Here is a 19,877-nt window from a genome sequence, read left to right as displayed (position 1 = left end):
ATTACGACAGTCTACTATACAGGCCATCCTGTATAGGTACCACAGGCAATCGACTACTTGGTTTTGTAATCATTTTTGCAAATGAATAATATTTTCATTTTTGTTATTTGTTTTTTATAGTCGCCAGTCACTTGGATCACGGCGATACTTCGAAAAACACCATCTTAAAGATAAAAACTTTAAGGGTCTATAGCGAAGGGTTGACACAAATGTCTGACGACTGGGACATGATTTTTCAAAATATCTCATAAAAAATATGAAAAATGTTTTTATACTTGGACAATTGAGTATTCCTCCCAAGGCCACCATGGTGAAAATTCCCTAGTTGCCTCTCATACTTACGAGATGGTTGAGAACGGGATACATTTGAAGGAACTTTCAAGATTTTTATAAAACTTTTACTTAGATATCTATGGAAAGAGCACAAGCTGACAAACTTACAGCTTTTATAAAAATGAGGCAGGTCTGACATTGACAGGCCCTTAGTCCATTAACTACATCGACAATCTGGCTGCGCCACATACTATACTGTCAATTGAACGTAATTGAGAACCATTTCGTCTGGAGTTTGAATATGATTCTTTCGTAGAGTTCACTCTTACTTCTGTTATTTTAAACAGAATAGAATAATTTTGTAAATAAAACGTGTAACAAATAAATTTTATTACTATAGCTTAAGAATCAAATATTATTCCAGTACTTGTAAACTAACTAGGCACTTCTGATTGAGATCATTTTATATTTTCTTAAATACAATAACTTGACAATTTTGGTACACTTCAGCCGTAGCTAGCATACCATTCAAGTGTCTCAAAGAAACGCCAATGGATATGACGTTCCTATACGACGTTACTGAAAAACTCATGGGGTCAGTCATAGTATAGATATAGATAATGCCATAAATGTTTAGCTGAAATATATTCCTGAGTACAAACCCTGTTGGACTTCCACACCATCTAACATCAGCAGGGCTATTCTGTAATGATGTTTTGTATAACTCGCAAGTGCGAGTTTCAAAATTACCTGTATTTTTCTCTTTCTTTAGTTCGTGTTAGACAAAGAGAATTAGAGATAAATTCGAATCTCGCACTTGCGGGTTATACATAACATCATTACAGAATGGCCCCGCAGGTGAGATTGCATTCATATGCTTGTTTTTAAATATTATATCGTTTTTATCAAATGCCCTTTTTAGGGTGTTTGTATTAAAACCAATCACTTTCACAAGCTTAAGAGTTAATGCCGTTATGTCTTTTAACTTGTTATTGCTTACATTGTCTCAGAGCGAAGGGCGACCAGTTACAATTAAGACCTTTAAATATTATTGTAAAAGAGGCCAGTGGGTAACCACAAGTTATTCTAAGCTTACAAGATAACTACTTTTAATTAAAGTAAAACCAGTGATTGAACGCGCTAATCTCAGGAACTACTAGTCCGATTTGACAAATTCTTTCAGTGTTAGATAGCCCATTTATCGAGGAAGGCTATAGGATATATTATCCCCGTATTCCTACGGGAACGGAAACTAGGCGGGTAAAACCGCGCGGCGTCAGCTAGTCTATCTTTAAACAGAAATCCTGGATGGATTTCTGTTCCATAAATTTCCATGAAAATTATTTCAGTAGACGAGACAACGTAACAGACACAGACAGTTTTTTTCGCATTTACAATATTAAATAGATAGTTAGATAAATTCTTTATCTATACTAATATTATAAAGATTGTGTGGGTCGCAGGGTCTTTGGATCTACTGAAATGACTTTGAAAACTCTTTTTCCAATTGAAAGCCACGTCACTAGTGAGTGTTACAGGCTATATTTTATCCCCCTATTCAAACAGGGACGGGACCTAAGTGGGTGAAACCGCGGGACATCTGCCAGTTGCATTTACAAGATGATATTGGTATAGATATGTACACTACATGTAGGCGACGGCGACTAAACAGCGAAGGGGTGCAAAGTAACAAGTGACCCGCAGATAAACTTCACAATCTGTAGAGTTCACCGCAACTGCCCTCAGCCTCAAGCGCCAGATAAATAAGGAATAAAATCATTCTACGTCGCACAAAACTATGCCACATTTCTAATGGACAAAGACCCCTTAATCAGTGGCGCAGCTAGGTAACCAAGGGTGTAAATAAAAAAATGGGCCCCCACTATGTACTATCTAAAGCTAAACTAGTTAGGTGTTCTCCAGTAAAAATATCTAAATATAAAAATATAATAAAACTCAAAGGTGACTGACTGACATAGTGATCTATCAACGCACAGCCCAAACCACTGGTCGGATCGGGCTGAAATTTGGCATGCAGGTAGATGTCATGACGTAGGCATCCGCTAAGAAAGGATTTTGATCAATTCTACCCCCAAGGGGATGAAATAGGTGATGAAAGTTTGTATAAAACTTTATCAATTTTGCGGCGATTTGGCTGAAATTTAGAATGAAAATAGATTTCACTCTGTATTAACACATAGGCTACTTTTTATCCCGGAAAAATCCATTGGTCCCCCCGAAGTCGCCGGCATCCGCTAGTTAAATATATAACTTTCGAATTTCTCTCAACAGCGTTGGCATCCTATCATAGGTATTTTGATAATAATGGAATGAAATTTTCAAAAGTTCAGTCCCATTAAGATTTTTTGGTAAGGATTCGAGGGCCTATGGTAGCTACGAAATTGCCCTAAAATTTTTTTTTTTGCTATAAATGCTTAATATTAATTGAAAAATTGCTTCTATAATATTAAAGACTTCTTAAGCGAATAGACCTCAATAACCCAAAACTACTAATATACTAATTATCTTATTTGATTATAAAATACATTTAAATAAGACCAAGTCCCTATGTAATTAGTCTGAGATGATGCGCAAATACACAATGCGTTGACCGGCACTGTAAGAGCAAAGAATCAAAGCGATCGCCTTGCTTCACTACGGGCAGGTCAGAGCTATATCAACGCGTAGGATTGAAAATAAGTAGCCAATAAGTCGCTTTAATGGGGATGATGACTAGGTTTGAATATATTGATTTTTATGATACATTCGGGTAAATAGGGTCAATGTTAACTAATTTATATATAAAAAGCAAAGATTGTCTGGATATTTGCAAAATAAATGAGATTATAAAATTTCAAAAACTACTAAAATTTTTTTATCGTAATTAGATGAAAATTCATACAGTTTTAGCTTCCTTACATTAAATGTGACATTTTTTAATTTATGAACTATAAAGATAAACGCACAAATAACAAAGATATTAGTAATTTTGTTTGAACGCGCATACAAATCTAACGACCATTACATGCCTATGACGTCATTTTTTCGAGCCATTTTGTATGGGGCGTTTTCCAGGGATCCGCGGCAGCGCCGCAAATCTGACTCTTTAAATCCCTGTAGCTCCGAAAGTAATGATCGCAGATACCCTGTTCCATTTACAAAATTGCTTTACTATTAGTATACTCTTAATTTATATACAATTTAAAAAACTGTCATCATCCCTATTGTCGATCGAGCAGCGAACGAGGTCGCCTTGTGAACTAACTGGTTTATCAAAACAGTCGTCGCACAAGCGTGGAAAGTTTACTTTACTTCCACGTACACATTGTTGCATTAACAAAGTAACAAACTGATCAAAAACTAGAGTTGTCTAAACTTATATTATAAAGAGGTATGTTTGTTTGTCACGATTTAACTCAAAAACTACTCGACTGATTTTAAAAAAACCTTTAGAATTAGAAGCATAATAAGCAGTAACATACAGGCTATATTTTGAAATGAAATGAAATTTTATCCATGTAGAACGGAAACTACTACACTGATACTGTGTAGGTACATTTTATAAGACAAAGAGCTCTTAGCAAATGTTGAAATAAGACGATAATTGTTGGAAAAGCCGAAAAAGTCAAGCCGCTTGGGAGTATTCATCATAAACGATGCCTAATCCCTTTTATCTACTATCTATTTATAGTTATTTCTCTTTAACCGACTTCAAAAAGGAGGAGGTTCTCAATTTGATTGGTATGTTTTTTATAATCTAGAAAAAAAATCCACGATGGCATAGCTATCTATTTACAATTTCTAGTAGAGACAAAGACGCATAAAATCGCGTAAAACTGTTAGTAATACATACTCGTAGTTGAGATATTAAGCGCACGCTGATAAGGCGCCTTGAGGGTTCAGTACCTTTTACCTTTTAACCATTGTTATTGTTTACAATCAATGAGACCTTTCCTTTCTAAGTAGGCAAAAAGCATGTAGGAGTACTGAACTACTCTATTAGAAGTTTTAAAGCTAAGAGTAAAAGCTTTCAAAGCTCTATCACCGCCGTCTATAATAATAATTATTATTAATTATTTGCAATTGCATACATATTACACTGCACGTAGAAAAATAACTACAACATTATAAATTAAGATAAAGAAATGCGACACGGAATTCTTATAGTCTAGTCTTTGGATATGGTATTTAACTACGGAAGTCATATTTAAAAGGCTGTATAATTTAAACATCCTCAAATTGGTACTTAATATTCCTAACTAATCCAGTGGATATGACCTCTGCCTCCGATTCCGGAGGATGTGTGTTCGAATCCAGTCCGGCGGATACACCTCTAACTTTTCAGTTGTGTGCATTATATCACGTGTCTCAAACGGTGAAGGAAAACATCGTGAGGAAACCTGCATACCAGATAGTTTTCTTAATTATCTGCGTGTTTGAAATCCGCCAATCCGCATTAAGCCAGCGTGGTGGACTATTGGTCTAACCCCTCTCATTCTGAGAGGAGACTCGAGCTCAGCAGTGAGCCGAATATGAGCTGATAACGAATCCTAATAATATTATAAATGCACATGTAAATTTGTATGTTTGTTACTTCTCTACTTTAACTACTCAACCAGCATAACAATATTCTAGGTACAGACTACAGAAAAAGTAACAGATAATATGTAGGTACTTATCATCCACAATTTTTTTTGCTAAAGAGATGATTCTCCTGCATAAAATAAAGGCTTGCAAAAGCAAGTAATTTTATATTATGAAATACGTTTCGTCAATGAATTCTGATAAAGACAGAATAGAAAAAAAAGTATGTAGTCCTAAATTCGAAACAAAACATTTACTGCGTGTATACAGTTTTTAGCAGTGTCATACTTTTGAGCCACGTGAATCCTGATTCTGCAAATTACGCATGGGCGTCATATGCATTGCTAAATAAGTTGGAGTTATTATGCACTGAATAATACGGCTATAATAGTTGCATATTATTTTATGAATAAATTACAATAATAAAACCTTTATAACCCTATATTGCTACCAGTTTATGTCAAAAACCAGTATAACATAGAAAAACATGATAAATAAATACTAGAATACGTAAGGTATATTATTTATATTTAGCTTTGGCAGCAAAATATGGACTTGTATATTCTAGCAAATTCTAAATACTGGTTTTAGGGTTCCGTACACCGTAAAAGAAAATAAACGGAGACTTTGTCAAAAAACTTTGTTAATAAAGACTATTTTTGTCATATATTTGGCAAATACAAAATATAATACAGTAGGATGCTCTTTCGTACTTGTGTTGCTTTTGTAAAAAATCCTGGATCCAATTCGTAGCTCCGGTCTATTTATAAATTCTTATTTTTTTGTGGGTTCTGTTTTTTTGGTATGTTTTGACTGTTACTTCAAGCAATATATTAGAAAGCTAGCAGCACCTCGCGGTTTCACCCGCATAGTTCCCATGGGAATATGGAGATAGAAGTTACTTACTTAAGTTACTCTTTGACAATGTAGCCTTCTAATGCTGAAATAATTTTTCGAATCCATCTAGTAGTTTCTGAGTTTATGCATTACATACAACATATATTTCCTTAATACAAATATTTCCTCTTTATATTATTAGTGTAGATATAAAGAGCTTTCGCGTTCAGTTACAAAAATAAATGAAGGATGTGGGATTATAAAGCATATACCTATTATCACGTAAAATGTCGCCGAAATAGTATGAAGGTTGTAGATTACAGTGAAAGTAGCGTATACTATTATAAATAACAAACCAACAACCTTCATATTATAACCTCAACATAAACTAAAAGTTGTAAACTTGAAAATGTACAGAACCTTTACAAATGCAATTCCTACTCGAACTGTCTAATCTTTTAGCTTTGTTTACTGTATTAGGCACACAAATTAAAAACTGACTTGAACGATGATAATAGACTTTGAGACTTGTATAGCACAAAAAGGAATCAATTGTATTCCTGATTACAAAGTAATCATCTATGTCAAGATTGATTCCCTTGTATAAGACATAGAAATATAAATCAAAACAGTGCATAGAAGAACAAATATGTTCTAGATATAAATGTAGTTTATACTAGTAATATAATAAATGGAATTTCAAGGCGGGAAATAACTAAACAGGTATGTATCAACTATCAATAACGTAAACAAGTTTACTGCGAAACAAGTACACTACAAAACTGCACCAAACCTTTCGTTTTATGAATTACTTGAAATATTTAATACAGTTTCACAACTAAGTTACATTGTAGAGCAAGGTGATTAATATACTTTTAATAAAGTTAAGTAGTGGTCAGCGTTATATCAGAAAACAACAACAACACGAGGAATTAGAGCGTTGAGGCCTTGAGACCAGTTGAACATGCTTCACAAACGACATGATCGAAACAATCGATCTAACATTGACACATTTCTTAGACCAAAACACGTACCAGCATACAGATCTGCAAGTGCCATCACGAAGTCCAATACGTAGTAACAAACAATAGGGCTCTATTAGTCTTACTGCTATAATACAGTTCTAGGGTTATTTCTATACGATTAAATGGGCAGTGGTATTGCATAGACTGGATTCCTCGTGGAGCGAGCGATGGTCGTCGGTAAAAGTTCAGCGCGGGGCACTTGGACCTAACGTCTTTTGACAAGTTTCTGTGAATTGAACACTATCTCCTTGTTCCAAATGCAGCGATAGTGGTACTTCATTCTAACGGCGTCCAGGAGTCGCGGCGACGTTGGCGGGCATAGGGCGCGAGACGAGCGCGAGCGCCCGCAATGTGCTGCGCGGATCGAATTTATTGTCACGGGTTGACGGAACCAGTTGTCGCGGCGCGAGACACGCTTCGACTGAGTGGTTGCGTGCGCGTGCGCGCGCAATGTCACCGCGAACCGTCCGCGCCTTTCCCCCCGGTCCTTTGCCTCGGCGCGCGGGCCGCGGGGCTAGCGCATACTAATTTGCTATTTAGCTTGCAACACAACTCGAACTGTAACTATAAAGTAAAAGTTGCATTGTTTCACTACAAGCGCCGATTCGAAATGAAATCAAAAATATCTTATTGAGCTACAATATTATGTAACTCATAAGCAATAAACGTTCAAATTAAATTGGGCAACAAACAGATTCGTTTACGTTAAAAAGTTACAAGTTACTTTGGTTACAGACCCTAATTTAACAAAAAGCCGACAACTAAACCTCTTCTTGTAGTTCTCGATGGTGGTCTAAATTTTAGAGCTTTTGCATAGTGATAACAAATTACAATAAATAAGTATTAATACATAGCTGATTTAAATAAATACTTTGCATCTACAAAAAATGTAGATTGTACAAAAATTAATTATTGTTTGGGGGTGTACGGGGCACTGAACAGGGGCTTACTTTGGCATGACAAAAAAAGCAAGTTCACAATTATTGGTAGGTAAGCGAGGAACATGAAATTTTATCACATTTTGTTGAATTTTGGACAATGGTAGAAATGCAGCTGCAAGCGATCCACCAGAACCAGCTGGATTTCAAAAGTGATCTATGAGAGAAAACAGTTTGGGTACCTCTAAACTAACAAAACAAAATTTTATACTTTCACATACCTATTTCGTCGAATTTTAGAAAATGGTAGAAATGCAGCTGCAGAGAATCCACCAGTTTAATTTCAAAAGATCCTATATGAGAGAAAACAGTTTAGGGACCTCTGATCTAAACTAACAAAGCCAACTCTAATGGGATGGGAAATTAATAAAAGGCTAATAATGTGACAAATTGTATTTCACAAATGAGAAGCAAGATAATTGGTTAGCCATTATTTTCTAGTACAACACAGACACGTGTCATAAAGAGATCGTGTATAACTAGTCCAGTAATTTCAGACATTTTAAACTCCCGAACTGGGGAAAATCCGAAAACCGTTAATTTTACAGAAAAACTGCAGTTTGAAGACAATTTTATGAGGAACATAAAATTGTCTACAAACTAGAGGATTTTTATAATAACCTCTATTGACCTCCGAGCAATAGGTCGCGAAATATTTGCGAAAAACTGATTTACGTGACGTTTGTAACTTTTTTAGCCGGCACGATATCGATGTATATGATTTTCACATCTTTATAATAACACCGTAATAAAGGTGTATACAAAAATTCAGCTCATTAGGAATTTTTCCCCATAATATTACTGGACTAAACGGACAAGTGATCGGTGAGCAATAGCTGATTAAACCAAATTAATGAGACCTTATACGTAACACATAATCTCGGCAATATTTCCAATGGTTATTAATTACAAGTTATCGATAAGTCGAGCGGATCACGCGCCACGTTCGTGACTCGACCGTAAACCAGATCAGGGGTGTGTCCTTTGTATCTTAGCGCCGAGATAAGGACTCAATAATATTTTTGACGTAGTCTCATGCAAATCTCAGTTATATTGAAGACTAGCCGACGCCCGCGACTTCGTCTGCCCTTAGACCTTAATCCAGCCCTTACAGTAGTATCGCTGTAAAAATGGAGTAACTTCTCTCGTTTTAGCATAAGGACTCAATAATATTTTTGACGTAGTTTCATGCAAATCTCAGTTATATTGAAGGATAGCGGATGCCCGCGGCTTTGTCTGCCTTAGACCTTAATCCAGCCCTTACAGTAGTACCGCTGTAAAATGGAGTAACTTCTCTCGTTTTAGCAACATTTCCCTTCACTGCTCTGCTCCTGTTGATAGTGTAGCGTGATGAAAAGTATACTATAACCTGCCTAGGAGTATGAAGAATAATTGTACTAAATTTCGTTGAAACCCGTCGAGTATTTTTTATTTCTAAAGACACTGTCTGTCTGTCTGTCAGAGGGGAAAAAATTACTGATTGCATTTTGGGCATCAGTATCGATCACTAATCACCCTCTGATAGATATATTTCATGTACAGAATTGACCTCTCTACAGATTTATTATGTTATGCAATTTTTTTTTCTTGGATATTGCCGCAATAGCCAACAAACTGCATGTACAGTACAGTATGGCGCAAGTTTGAGGTAATCTAATTCGTTTCATCAAATAGACCGAATGATTTTTTTTTGTAACATAAAATGTAAACGCGCTAACAAAAAATGCATTAAATAAAATTGATATACATACCTATATTGGAATAAATCTTTATTTCTGGATTGAAGTATATTATGCTCTTACAAATTAGAAAAATAGTATCGATTAAGTCACGTATTTTCATTAAAATTACAAAACTTACCTACAGGGTCAAATTAATTAAGAATTTGGGTTGTAATATTTATAAATGCAGTCCGCAAACGCAGAGGCGGCCCTATTAAATGCATTATTATAACCAAGCCCATTACTGTGGCGCCAATCAGAATAAGTTGTGTTTTTTTATTCACAACTATCAACTTTTGCACCAGAACGTGTGGTATAACAACAAAATCATTTTTTTAACCAAGATAGTCTTGCGTTTGCCATGATCTCATCTGATGATAAGTGTAGATATAGTCTTGGGACACTCTTGCCTAGCCATTTGACTCCTAAATGGACGACCGGTCGCCCATCGTATCCGTTACGTGACATGTAAAAAAATATAACTACCACTAAAGGCAATAGGCGAGCACAGTATCATGCTCCGCGCGATACAGGAATATAAAGATTTTTTAAATGGCTCACAACGGTAGATTAAAACCGCATTCCCTGATTGTCGGCTTCTTCAACACAGACGATCACCGATAAAATACTCGCGGGCAGCGAATGGTTAGAAGTTGCCTATTCACTTTTTTTAAAGATACCCAAGTTATAAGAATAAGGAAACAGGGATGATTCACGGGGAAGATTTTCGTTTAGAACGAAAACATGGGACGAGATCGATACCTTCGATCGATTTATTATAACAACTAAAATTTTGTTTGCTGTTTCAAATACTGATTCAAACATCAATATGCAACAAATTGTGCAAGTTGAAAATTAAACCCCTAATATTTTCTTTCTATACTTCCTAATGATCAATATTTCCATTCCCCTTCAACTAGTTCAAAAAGACTGTTAGGAGTGGGTACAACAATAGTCCAGCGGGACGAACGAACCAACGACCTCTCGGTAATGAGTACCCCCCTTTAACATTGAGCTATTGAGATTTAAAGTATAAACAGAACATCTCCACAGAACAGAACACCTCTAATAATGTCACATAGTAATTAACTAGCTTAATGTACTAAAATAGATAAACTGTTCAACTCACGTGAACAAACGACTTTAATTTTTTAATTCGTTGAGTAACAAATCTCAGTAATTACTATAATTTAAAATAATTATACACCATTAACTAAAACTAAACGAAACACGACAAAAAATCTAATCAACGGTCTAGATAAAAAAGCAATGAATTAAATAAAAATCAGCGCCCTATTTTAAATTTAGTTATAAATATATAGACGTTGCAAGGAAAAAGTTTGCGTGCAACCAACTCATTTGCGGTTAGATTGATGGGAAGTTTTTGTCAGTGCATTGGAGACTAAACATAAATTCGACGGATTATATTATCTTTATTTTTTTTTTTGGGTTTAGTTACATCTATCAGTGATCAGTAGCTTGACTATAAACTGAATTTTTCATAGCGGAGAATGTTTTCAGATTATATTATATTATTGGATCATTAATAATTAAGAATAAGATCAAAATAAGTAGTGGTCATAGTGTTGGCCGTTTTATCACAAAAGAGGTATACTCGTCATAATAGTTGAGCCCATATTTTATACGGGAAATTAATTTAAAAATATTGTATGTGACCTAAAAACCTTTTGACTAAAAATGTCTAAAACAACTGCCGACTCTTGGAATCGAAATTTAAACTGAACTCTTTGAATGGATATTTAAAAAGTACTTCAGTAATTAACCCTTAACAGAATGGTTTCATTTATCACAAATGAAAAAACGCAAGTTCTAATTGTAATGTGTTTAATAATTATAACAATTAAATTAAAGCACAGAGCTCTTCCAGGAAATACTATCGCCACTTTCTACCAAGCAGCATTGCTACGTTCCAGGCTAAAGAAAGTTGCCAGTGGAATTGCAAGGCACACAAGGCCTAACCTACCTACAACTTACAATTCACATTGAGACACAGGGAAACGTTGTAAAATGTGTTAAATGTCCTGCAAAGCCAAGCATCATTACCCTTTTTCGGTCTTAAGAGTATGAGTAGTAATACTACCTAGGCACATGAGGCTACATTTTGATCTGATAGCCACAAGGCAGCAGTTTATAGGATGTATTCCTTACACGCCCTCTGAAATTTCTATGTTTACATGCGATTGTTTCTATCAGGTGCACAATGGGTATGGCTTTAGTATAGTACCTCGTCCAATGAAGTCCGCCATCTTAGACTGCATCATTTAACATCAGGTGATGTCGCAGACTAAAAAAAAAAGAGTTATTTTGATACATACCTTGTTTGCATTGAGTTTCCAGCTGCTGCAGAAGATCGTTCGCAAGTTCGGCTCGACTTGGCTTTGTCTCGGGCGGAGACGGCGGATACATTGTATTTGACGAGTCATCTTGGAAGATTTTGTTGAAGTCGATCTTCGGTGCAGCGGCGGGGAAACTCTTTAGTAGATCTGTTGACAAAAGGAAAATACGTTTATTTGCATTTTAATGCAACTAACAGTAGGAACATCTTCCTACACTAGTAGCAGTATGGATATTTGTATCACAAATAGAATTATTAACAAATTCATATCTATAGTAATATTATGAATGTAAATGTGTGTGTGTGTGTGTGGGTGTCTGTCTATCTGTTTGTTTGTTTGTCCGTGTTTCACGGCAAAATGGAGCGACAAATAGACGTGATTTTTTAAGTGGAGATACTCGTAGTTGAAAGGATGGAGTATATACATACGCTACTTTTTGTCTCTTTCTAACCCCCTACTTCCCTAAAATAGGAGGTGGAAGTCTGTATGGAGCATTCCGCAAATTTCAAGGAAGAAAGCTAAAAATTGGTATGCAGACTATTTGTGACAAAGAAAAACCGAGCATCATTTTTTTTAAATGCGCCCCTAATTCCGTAAAACTGGGGATGAAATTTTATATGAGACTTTTAGCAGTTTTCAGGATGGGGTAAAAATAGGGTAGTGTAATTAGGGTAGGAGTAAGATAGAGGTAGGTTAGGGGATAGGTAGGGGTTAGGGTAGGGGTAGGGTAGGGATAGGGAATAAGTGCACATAAGTCAAAGCGAAGCTTAACCGGGTCTGCTAGTACAAAATACATTTATTCGCATTCACTAGTAGCATGTATGTAGCTCAAAACAAAAAAAAAAGTGTATGGAACCCTCATAGCTTTTTGGATATTTGAACTCAGTCACGCTAAACTTGCTGGACAGTTTTGGATGCGGTACAGAGATAAAAATAGATTATAATTTAGAATAGGCTACTTTTTATGCAGAAATGCATAATCAATGAATTGTAAAAATCTTAAAATCACGCGTCAATATTTTATAATACTCGTAATGTTGAAAAATAATACAATTACTAACTAGTTCTTAGTGAAAAACTGAAATTTGACTTTAAATTATTGTAAATTATTTGTAATGCAAAATTATCCATTAAAGAACAACTTTCAAAATCAATTGTAATATTTAGAAAAACAATATCAGAGATCTTTTATAGCTTACTTGAAAAGATACAAAAAAAATATTCCTTTATAATAATATTTATTTATATACTAACTTAACCTAATCAAAATAAACACACTTTTTTTAAAACTGATTAATTTAAAGAAACGTCGAATCGAAATCAAATTTTAGAGAAAGAAGAGTAATCAAATTTTAATTCAGAAAATAAAAAAACATAATACTGTCAAACCATAACATGTGGTTTTTGCTATTTTCTAAATACATTTCTTTTCATTCAAATCACTATTAATCACACCAATGTTATATTAATTATTTAATAAATAAATAACTCAAAACACTTTCGCACTGTTCAATTGAACAAGTTATTCAAATTCAACAAAACAAAAAAAAAATATACAATAGATCTTACTTTGTATAACAGTCAGTTGAAAATCTCTACATAGATCGCACATCACATTATTCTTGTAGCAACACATTTTGGAAATACACGCGACGATTATACAATACGATCAAATGATACACAGATACGGGCCGTAATGAGAATTAATTGTGCAATTCTCGTTAATAAACGGGAGGAGCTTCAAGGTAAAGAGCTTAGATAAGTAATGTACAAAATACGAAGAGGGACCGCAGACGTCAATATATATACGGACGATATCGCACGACACTACGTCAAAGTAACGCCCATTGTAATGTCGTAACGCTTTAAATCTCATTTGATAATGCCGTGACAATAACTTTTCATATATAAACATATACCTAATTATATTGATAATATATTGTTCTTGATAAATCTTATCTGTTCTTGCCTCTTCTTCTTAGGCTATCTGAGGGTCCTCTCGCTCGACCTACAATTTTCTCGGTTGCTATACTATACTAGCACTTTGTAACGATTCTTCTCATAATAAAAAGTGCAACAAACCAAACACAGCTGTTGCGCTATGCTGTAACAGTTGTTTTTATAACTCGAAATTTATCGTACATCAAAGAATAGAAACATTGTAAACATTTTAGATTCAATAACTGATTAGGTATAATACAAAATAAAATTAGCCTAATAATTACCAATTTCTTTCTATGGACCTACCTTGCTATGCTCAAAGCTATTTCATCGTGATCAAACGTGTACATCCAAATTGCGTCTATAGAATCGAAATTTCATTGTATTAAAATTACACATGTGTGTATAACGATTTAAAATGTATAGTTGTGTGTAGTGTAAGGACACAGGATATATTTATTGGTGTTAAATATTTTCGTTTTTTCGTTGTGTGAGTTTACCTCGTCTCCCTCAATAAACGACGAACGTCAGTGAATTTGAGTGTGATAGAAGGTAACTGATCTGAATTACCGATAGACCTTTATGTACTGAGCACTATGCGAATTTTTGAATAAATTTACCTAAATATAGTAATAAAAATAACAATCAGCTATCTATCTGATTAAACAAAAACTGGTAAAAATAGGTTTTACAGAAAAATACTATCTTTTATCTCTGTTTATCAACTTGTAACGGAACTAGATATTTATACAGATAGAAAACATTTCAGAATTAATACAATATCTATTAATTACCAATACAATACAAGACCAGCATTTCTTTGTATAATTGGCTAAATTAAAAAAAAATACATAATATATGAAAAAATTACAACAGATATTCTAATATATTTAACTTTCGATTTAATCTCCCATTTTATAAATTTCCAATGAAGGTGGTAAGATTTATATATATATATAGGGAGTATTTTATCATTCACCAGATGAACAAAGTCTTTAAAATACAACATACAAATTCATGGGCATACGAAAATAACAATCTCTGTTTGAATTAAACATCATGTTATTTTATGTTATTAGATAAAGTATTTAATGTCATACGTTGCTACGTCGCTCGCACAAATAACAAAATCAGATATTCATAATAGCAAGCGTAAATTCAATCGAACAAGACAAACAACAAGACAAATAATGGAAAAACAGTTATGATTTTGTGATTTAGGTATCTCATATGAAAACATGATCCTGAGGTTAAACTAGTTGAAAACAAATATGTTTTTGAACGCACAAAGACGTCATTGCTCGAATGTAAAGGCCATGTAGCCATATGGCATGTCGATTCTCTTTCTACAAACGCTAACGCTTAGAAAACTAATAAAATATATGGCAATGAAAGATCCAATTTATAACTTGATCAAATTGACTTTGACGGCCTCCATGGCGCAGTGGTATGCGCAGTGGACTTACAAGACTGAGGTCTTGGGTTGGTTCGAGGCTTTGGCCGTGGCTAGTTACCACCGCCTACCGACAAAGACGTACCGCCAAGCAATTGAGCGTTCCGGTACGACGTCGTGTAGAAACCGAAAGGGGTGTGGATTTCATGCTCCTCCTAACAAGTTAGCCCGCTTCCATCTTAGATTGCATCATCACTTACAGGTGAGATTGTAGTCAAGGGCTAACTTGTAAAGAATAAAAAGACCTGTCGATAGCAAATCTCATTTCCATACATATTTTAGTTTTCGAAGCGTTAGCGTTAGTAGAAAGAGAATCGAGATGCCACATGGCTAAAGGCCCAGCTCTTTAGCGCACAATCACACGGAGAGCAAGTGATTATCAAGACACACCCACGTTTCTCGCATGGCAACCATTTGTCTTGAGATTATTTAATTTGAATGGCGTGACAGCGATAGTGGAAGTTTATCATGTTTGAACGGAACTTTTCAACAAAAATAGGATTGTCTTTTGGAATCTTTTCATAATTATTATTTACACAATCTGACTGTTATTGATATCCAAACTGAGGTAACGTGAAGGTAACTTGCATCATGTATAAGATTAAAATGATTTAAAAGTAGAATGGATAATTATTATTATAATTTATTTAAGTGGTGTAGTGTAGTCCGATAGGAAAATCTACACAAATTTAAAAAATATCTCTACCTGTTACTAGATCATCGTTTCCCAACCTGTGGTCCGAGTATGTGTATAAGGGTCCGCAGTGTCATCTCTGGACCATGCTAATATCCCGTAATCGCTACGCTTACTTAAAGCGAGCAGATTTTTTTCTTTTCAGATAAGAGAATAACTAACACAGATATGACCGGGACACTGTTTATGTTATCATGGGGATCCGTGAAAACTGTGCTTGATTTCCTATAGGACAGTTTGTTTCTTTTTTGAAAGATTGCCGCGATTCACGATAATAGTAGGTATTATGAATGTCATACAGGCGACTGTCACCGTAACCATTCAATTTGAAAAACACTTTAACAAATGAACAAACTAGCAGACGCCACGCGGTTTCACATGTGGTAGTTCCCGTAGGGATACGGGGATAAAATATAGCCTATATTGGTAGACTGGTGGACACTGGGTGGACTGACGACATCAAGCGAGTCGCAAGGATTCGCTGGGTGCAGTATTGTGATTTTTGAAAGTCCCTACAAAAGACCTGCAGTGGTCGTCCATCGGCTGATATGATGATGATGGTATAGCGCCCGGGGATAGTGTAGCTTCCTAACAGTGAAATAATTTTTCAAATCAGTTCAGTAGTTTCAATGCAAAGAATCAAATATTTCCTCTTTATAATATTAATATAGAAGTAATCTATACTCTATAATCTTCTGAAGTGTTATAGATTAATTAAATAGTAAAACTTATATACTTATAAAGGAGTATGAAATGTAATTAATCTATTTACATGAGAACATAATTATAATACTTCTAATGATATCATAATTATGTAACTATATGCTTAGCAGCAAATAAAGGCCTGGAAATATACATGAAACTGTAAAATAACGTGTCAATTATTGACCCTTGCAGCTTATCAGAACATGAGGTGAAGCTGTGGGGGGCTAGTTGTCGCCCAGTCGACAAATAATAACGTCATTTAGATAAGATTATAAGGTTTAAATAGAACGTGCATTAAATAAACAAGTGTATCATTTGAAAATTTTGAAAAACAAAATTCTTAGTGATTTTGGCTGGTGGGAGGCTTCGGCCGTGGCTAGTTACCACACTACCGGCAAAGACGTACCGCCAAGCGATTTAGCGCTCCGGTACGATGCCGTGTAGAAACCGAAAGGAGTGTGGGTTTTCATCCTCCTCCTGACAAGTTAGCCCTATTCTATCTTAGATTGCATCATCACTTACCATCAGGAGAGATTGTAGTCAAGGGCTAACTTGTAAAGAATAAAAAAAAAATGAAAAAAAATAGCCACATGGTGATGGTTTCCTCACGACGTTTTTCCTTCACCATTTGAGACACGTGATATTTAATTTCTTAAAATGCACATAAGTTTGAGGCCCTTGCCCCGGACCGGATTCGAACCTATACACCGTCTGAATCGAAGGCAGAGGTCATATTCATTGGGCTATCACGGTTCTTAGAGGTAATAATAGGCTAGTTGACACTGTTTTTTAATTGTCTTAAATAGTTCATTATCGTTCTACTAGATTGTTTTTTTTTCATATTTTTTTGAGAAGTGATTACATGAAAATTATAGTTTTTAAATATGTTTTTGACAATACAACCCAAAACGCCTGTCGGCCATGATGGTCTATATTTCAACTGTTTCATGACTTCACCATAAGAAAACCCTTACAAACGGAGCTTTTGACAAAAATTAGTTAACAAAAGAAAAACGTTTAGTACGTCAAGTAACATTTTGACGTCACAAAATGGACGACAGCATTTTTGACGTTTAGAAAATTTTAAAATATATACTATGCCACTCGTAAATAACATGGCTTGCTAGTAGTAAAAGAATTTTCTAGTTGCTAGTTCCTTTATTTTGTTAACAAGCACACGCAACTTTACTACTATACTATGTACATTCAAAGCCAATCCTCCCTGAAATAAAGTATCAGTAACTTAGAAATAAAGCGACGTTTTCAGTTTGTCGACGATGGTGGTATTTGATAGGAATTATCGCCTTTTTTGTAAATAACTTTTTTCTGAGTGCCTAGTGGCAGTTTGCAAACGCGAATTTGTAAGGAATTGAAACAGTTGTGCAGAAGTGCCACAAGTTGGCGCTATTTCAATACCTTAGATTTAGAAATTCGCGTTTACGTTTACGCGATCGTCACAGTGTGAAAACATTGAAAACTGTTTTGTCCTTTTTTATTAGGAAGTTGGTAAAAAATATGGGTACACGCCTATCATATTGTCCAAACAAATAGTTATTCTAAGTTTCTGCATTGTTTCTTAACATCCAAGAGTAATTGCGGTAAGTATTAACTGAGTCAAATACCAAAGTAAATTTATTGTCAACAGTGAAACTAAACAACTCTTACGACAGAAGTAAGGTCAACCCAATCGACGGCGCTGGTAGAATTCCGTAATGTAGATTGAACTATGAGATAACAACCTCACTTGTAAATGTTGATTAAATATTTTTAGATAGATAGGCAACGAATAGAGACGAATGGAATAGATTGACATTTCATTTCATTGACATTATCGCGTTTACATAAACGCGAATTTATATGGAATTGAAACAGTTGTGCAGTAGTAGATGGCGCTGTTTCAATTCCTTAGAAATTCGCGTTTACGTAAACGCGATAATAACAGTATCAAACTGCCACTAGGCCCTCTGATAAGTGTACGCCTGCCATTATAGTGCAAACATCCTTGGTAACAAAACATTCGTATTCGTAACAATGCGGAAACACCTAGAAATAGTTGCAGACGTTAATTTCATATAAATAAAACTTATCGTTTAAAAGATTCTGAATTGAATGTACTCAAAAGATAAACAATAGCTTGTAATGAATAAAAGTAAAGTACAACAAGGCTAAGGAGGGGAAATAAAATTTATTAACAAAATGACCTTTACTAAGTAGCCATAGATTATCAAGATTGAGCATGCATAACAACAATGCGGCAACAATATATTTTAGTGTGCTGTAGGTATTTTTCACTATGGTTGTGTGTGATGCAATGTAGAGTTGTCAGTTTCTAAACTTACATCCAAATAAAGGGAAAAATTATTTTAATCACTATCTATACCTCTATACCGGTGAAATTTACAAAATTCTTGAAACATATATATGTATATTTAAACGCGTATCTATACCTACACGTTTTTACAATAATATGTATAATTTAAAAAGAATTATTTTATTTATGCGCCAGTCCTCGCCTCACTGACACAGTATAACATGGACTAAATAAAATTGAATGGAAAAGGAAATGGAAAAGGATGGAAGGAGGCCTATACCCAAAAATGGGTGCTTAATAACTAAATAAAATATTAACATACTCGTACATATAATCGTAAATTATTAGATTGAAATCATATTTTAATACAAAAAAAAAACAAAAAAAAAGAAAAATACGAGTATTACTAAATTGACATTAAATAATTAGATTGTAATAGACATTTGTATATTGTATATTGACAAATTTGTATCATTTATTGTATTTTGTAATCGTTATTGAAATAAAAGGCTATTATTATCACGCGGGAAAAACCGCGAGAAACTGCTAGTAAATTATTTATACAACTAGTTAATTATTTATATAACTTGAAAAATGACGAACTTTCCTACAAACTTTAAGCTTCTGTTTTACCCCCTTCTATTTATTTTTTCGGGACAATAAGTAGACTATGTTTTTTTGCTCCAAGCTCTAATTAATAATTATCAAAATCGATTCAACGGTTTCAACGTGAAAAGACTTACTTTTGCATTTATAATATTAGTACATAAATTACTACACTGTTTAGCTGACAAAGATTAAAATTTTAACTATTAGGAAACAAATTTTCATATATGTGACAACATTAAATGTCGTCATTAATATTTTGTAACTTATTTATGATTCGTGTTAGTTTAATAGTTACATTACGTGACTAAAATTTGTTTATTATTTTTTGGATTATTGTTTTTACATAGTCTCAGTAAGTACACCGCCATTGTTTTTTTTTTTCAAATTAAAAAGTAAAAACATGTCTATCTGTGACATTCAGTGGAACAA

General features: G+C 34.4%; 1 protein-coding gene across 1 annotated transcript in view; it reads right to left on the bottom strand.

Moving 5' to 3' along the window:
• Positions 1-19,877, bottom strand: part of LOC112051663 (activating transcription factor of chaperone) — a 33,113-nt gene that overhangs the window by 5,742 nt on the left and 7,494 nt on the right. Inside the window, exon 4 of the mRNA XM_024090391.2 lies at positions 11,715-11,882. Within this exon, the coding sequence (XP_023946159.1) occupies positions 11,715-11,882 (168 nt within the window). The remainder of the gene's footprint in view (positions 1-11,714; positions 11,883-19,877) is intronic.

Source organism: Bicyclus anynana, chromosome 15 (genome assembly GCF_947172395.1).
Source record: "Bicyclus anynana chromosome 15, ilBicAnyn1.1, whole genome shotgun sequence".
NCBI lineage: Eukaryota > Metazoa > Arthropoda > Insecta > Lepidoptera > Nymphalidae > Bicyclus > Bicyclus anynana.
Note: the sequence above shows the minus strand (reverse complement) of the source record. Positions and strands in the feature narration are given on the sequence as shown.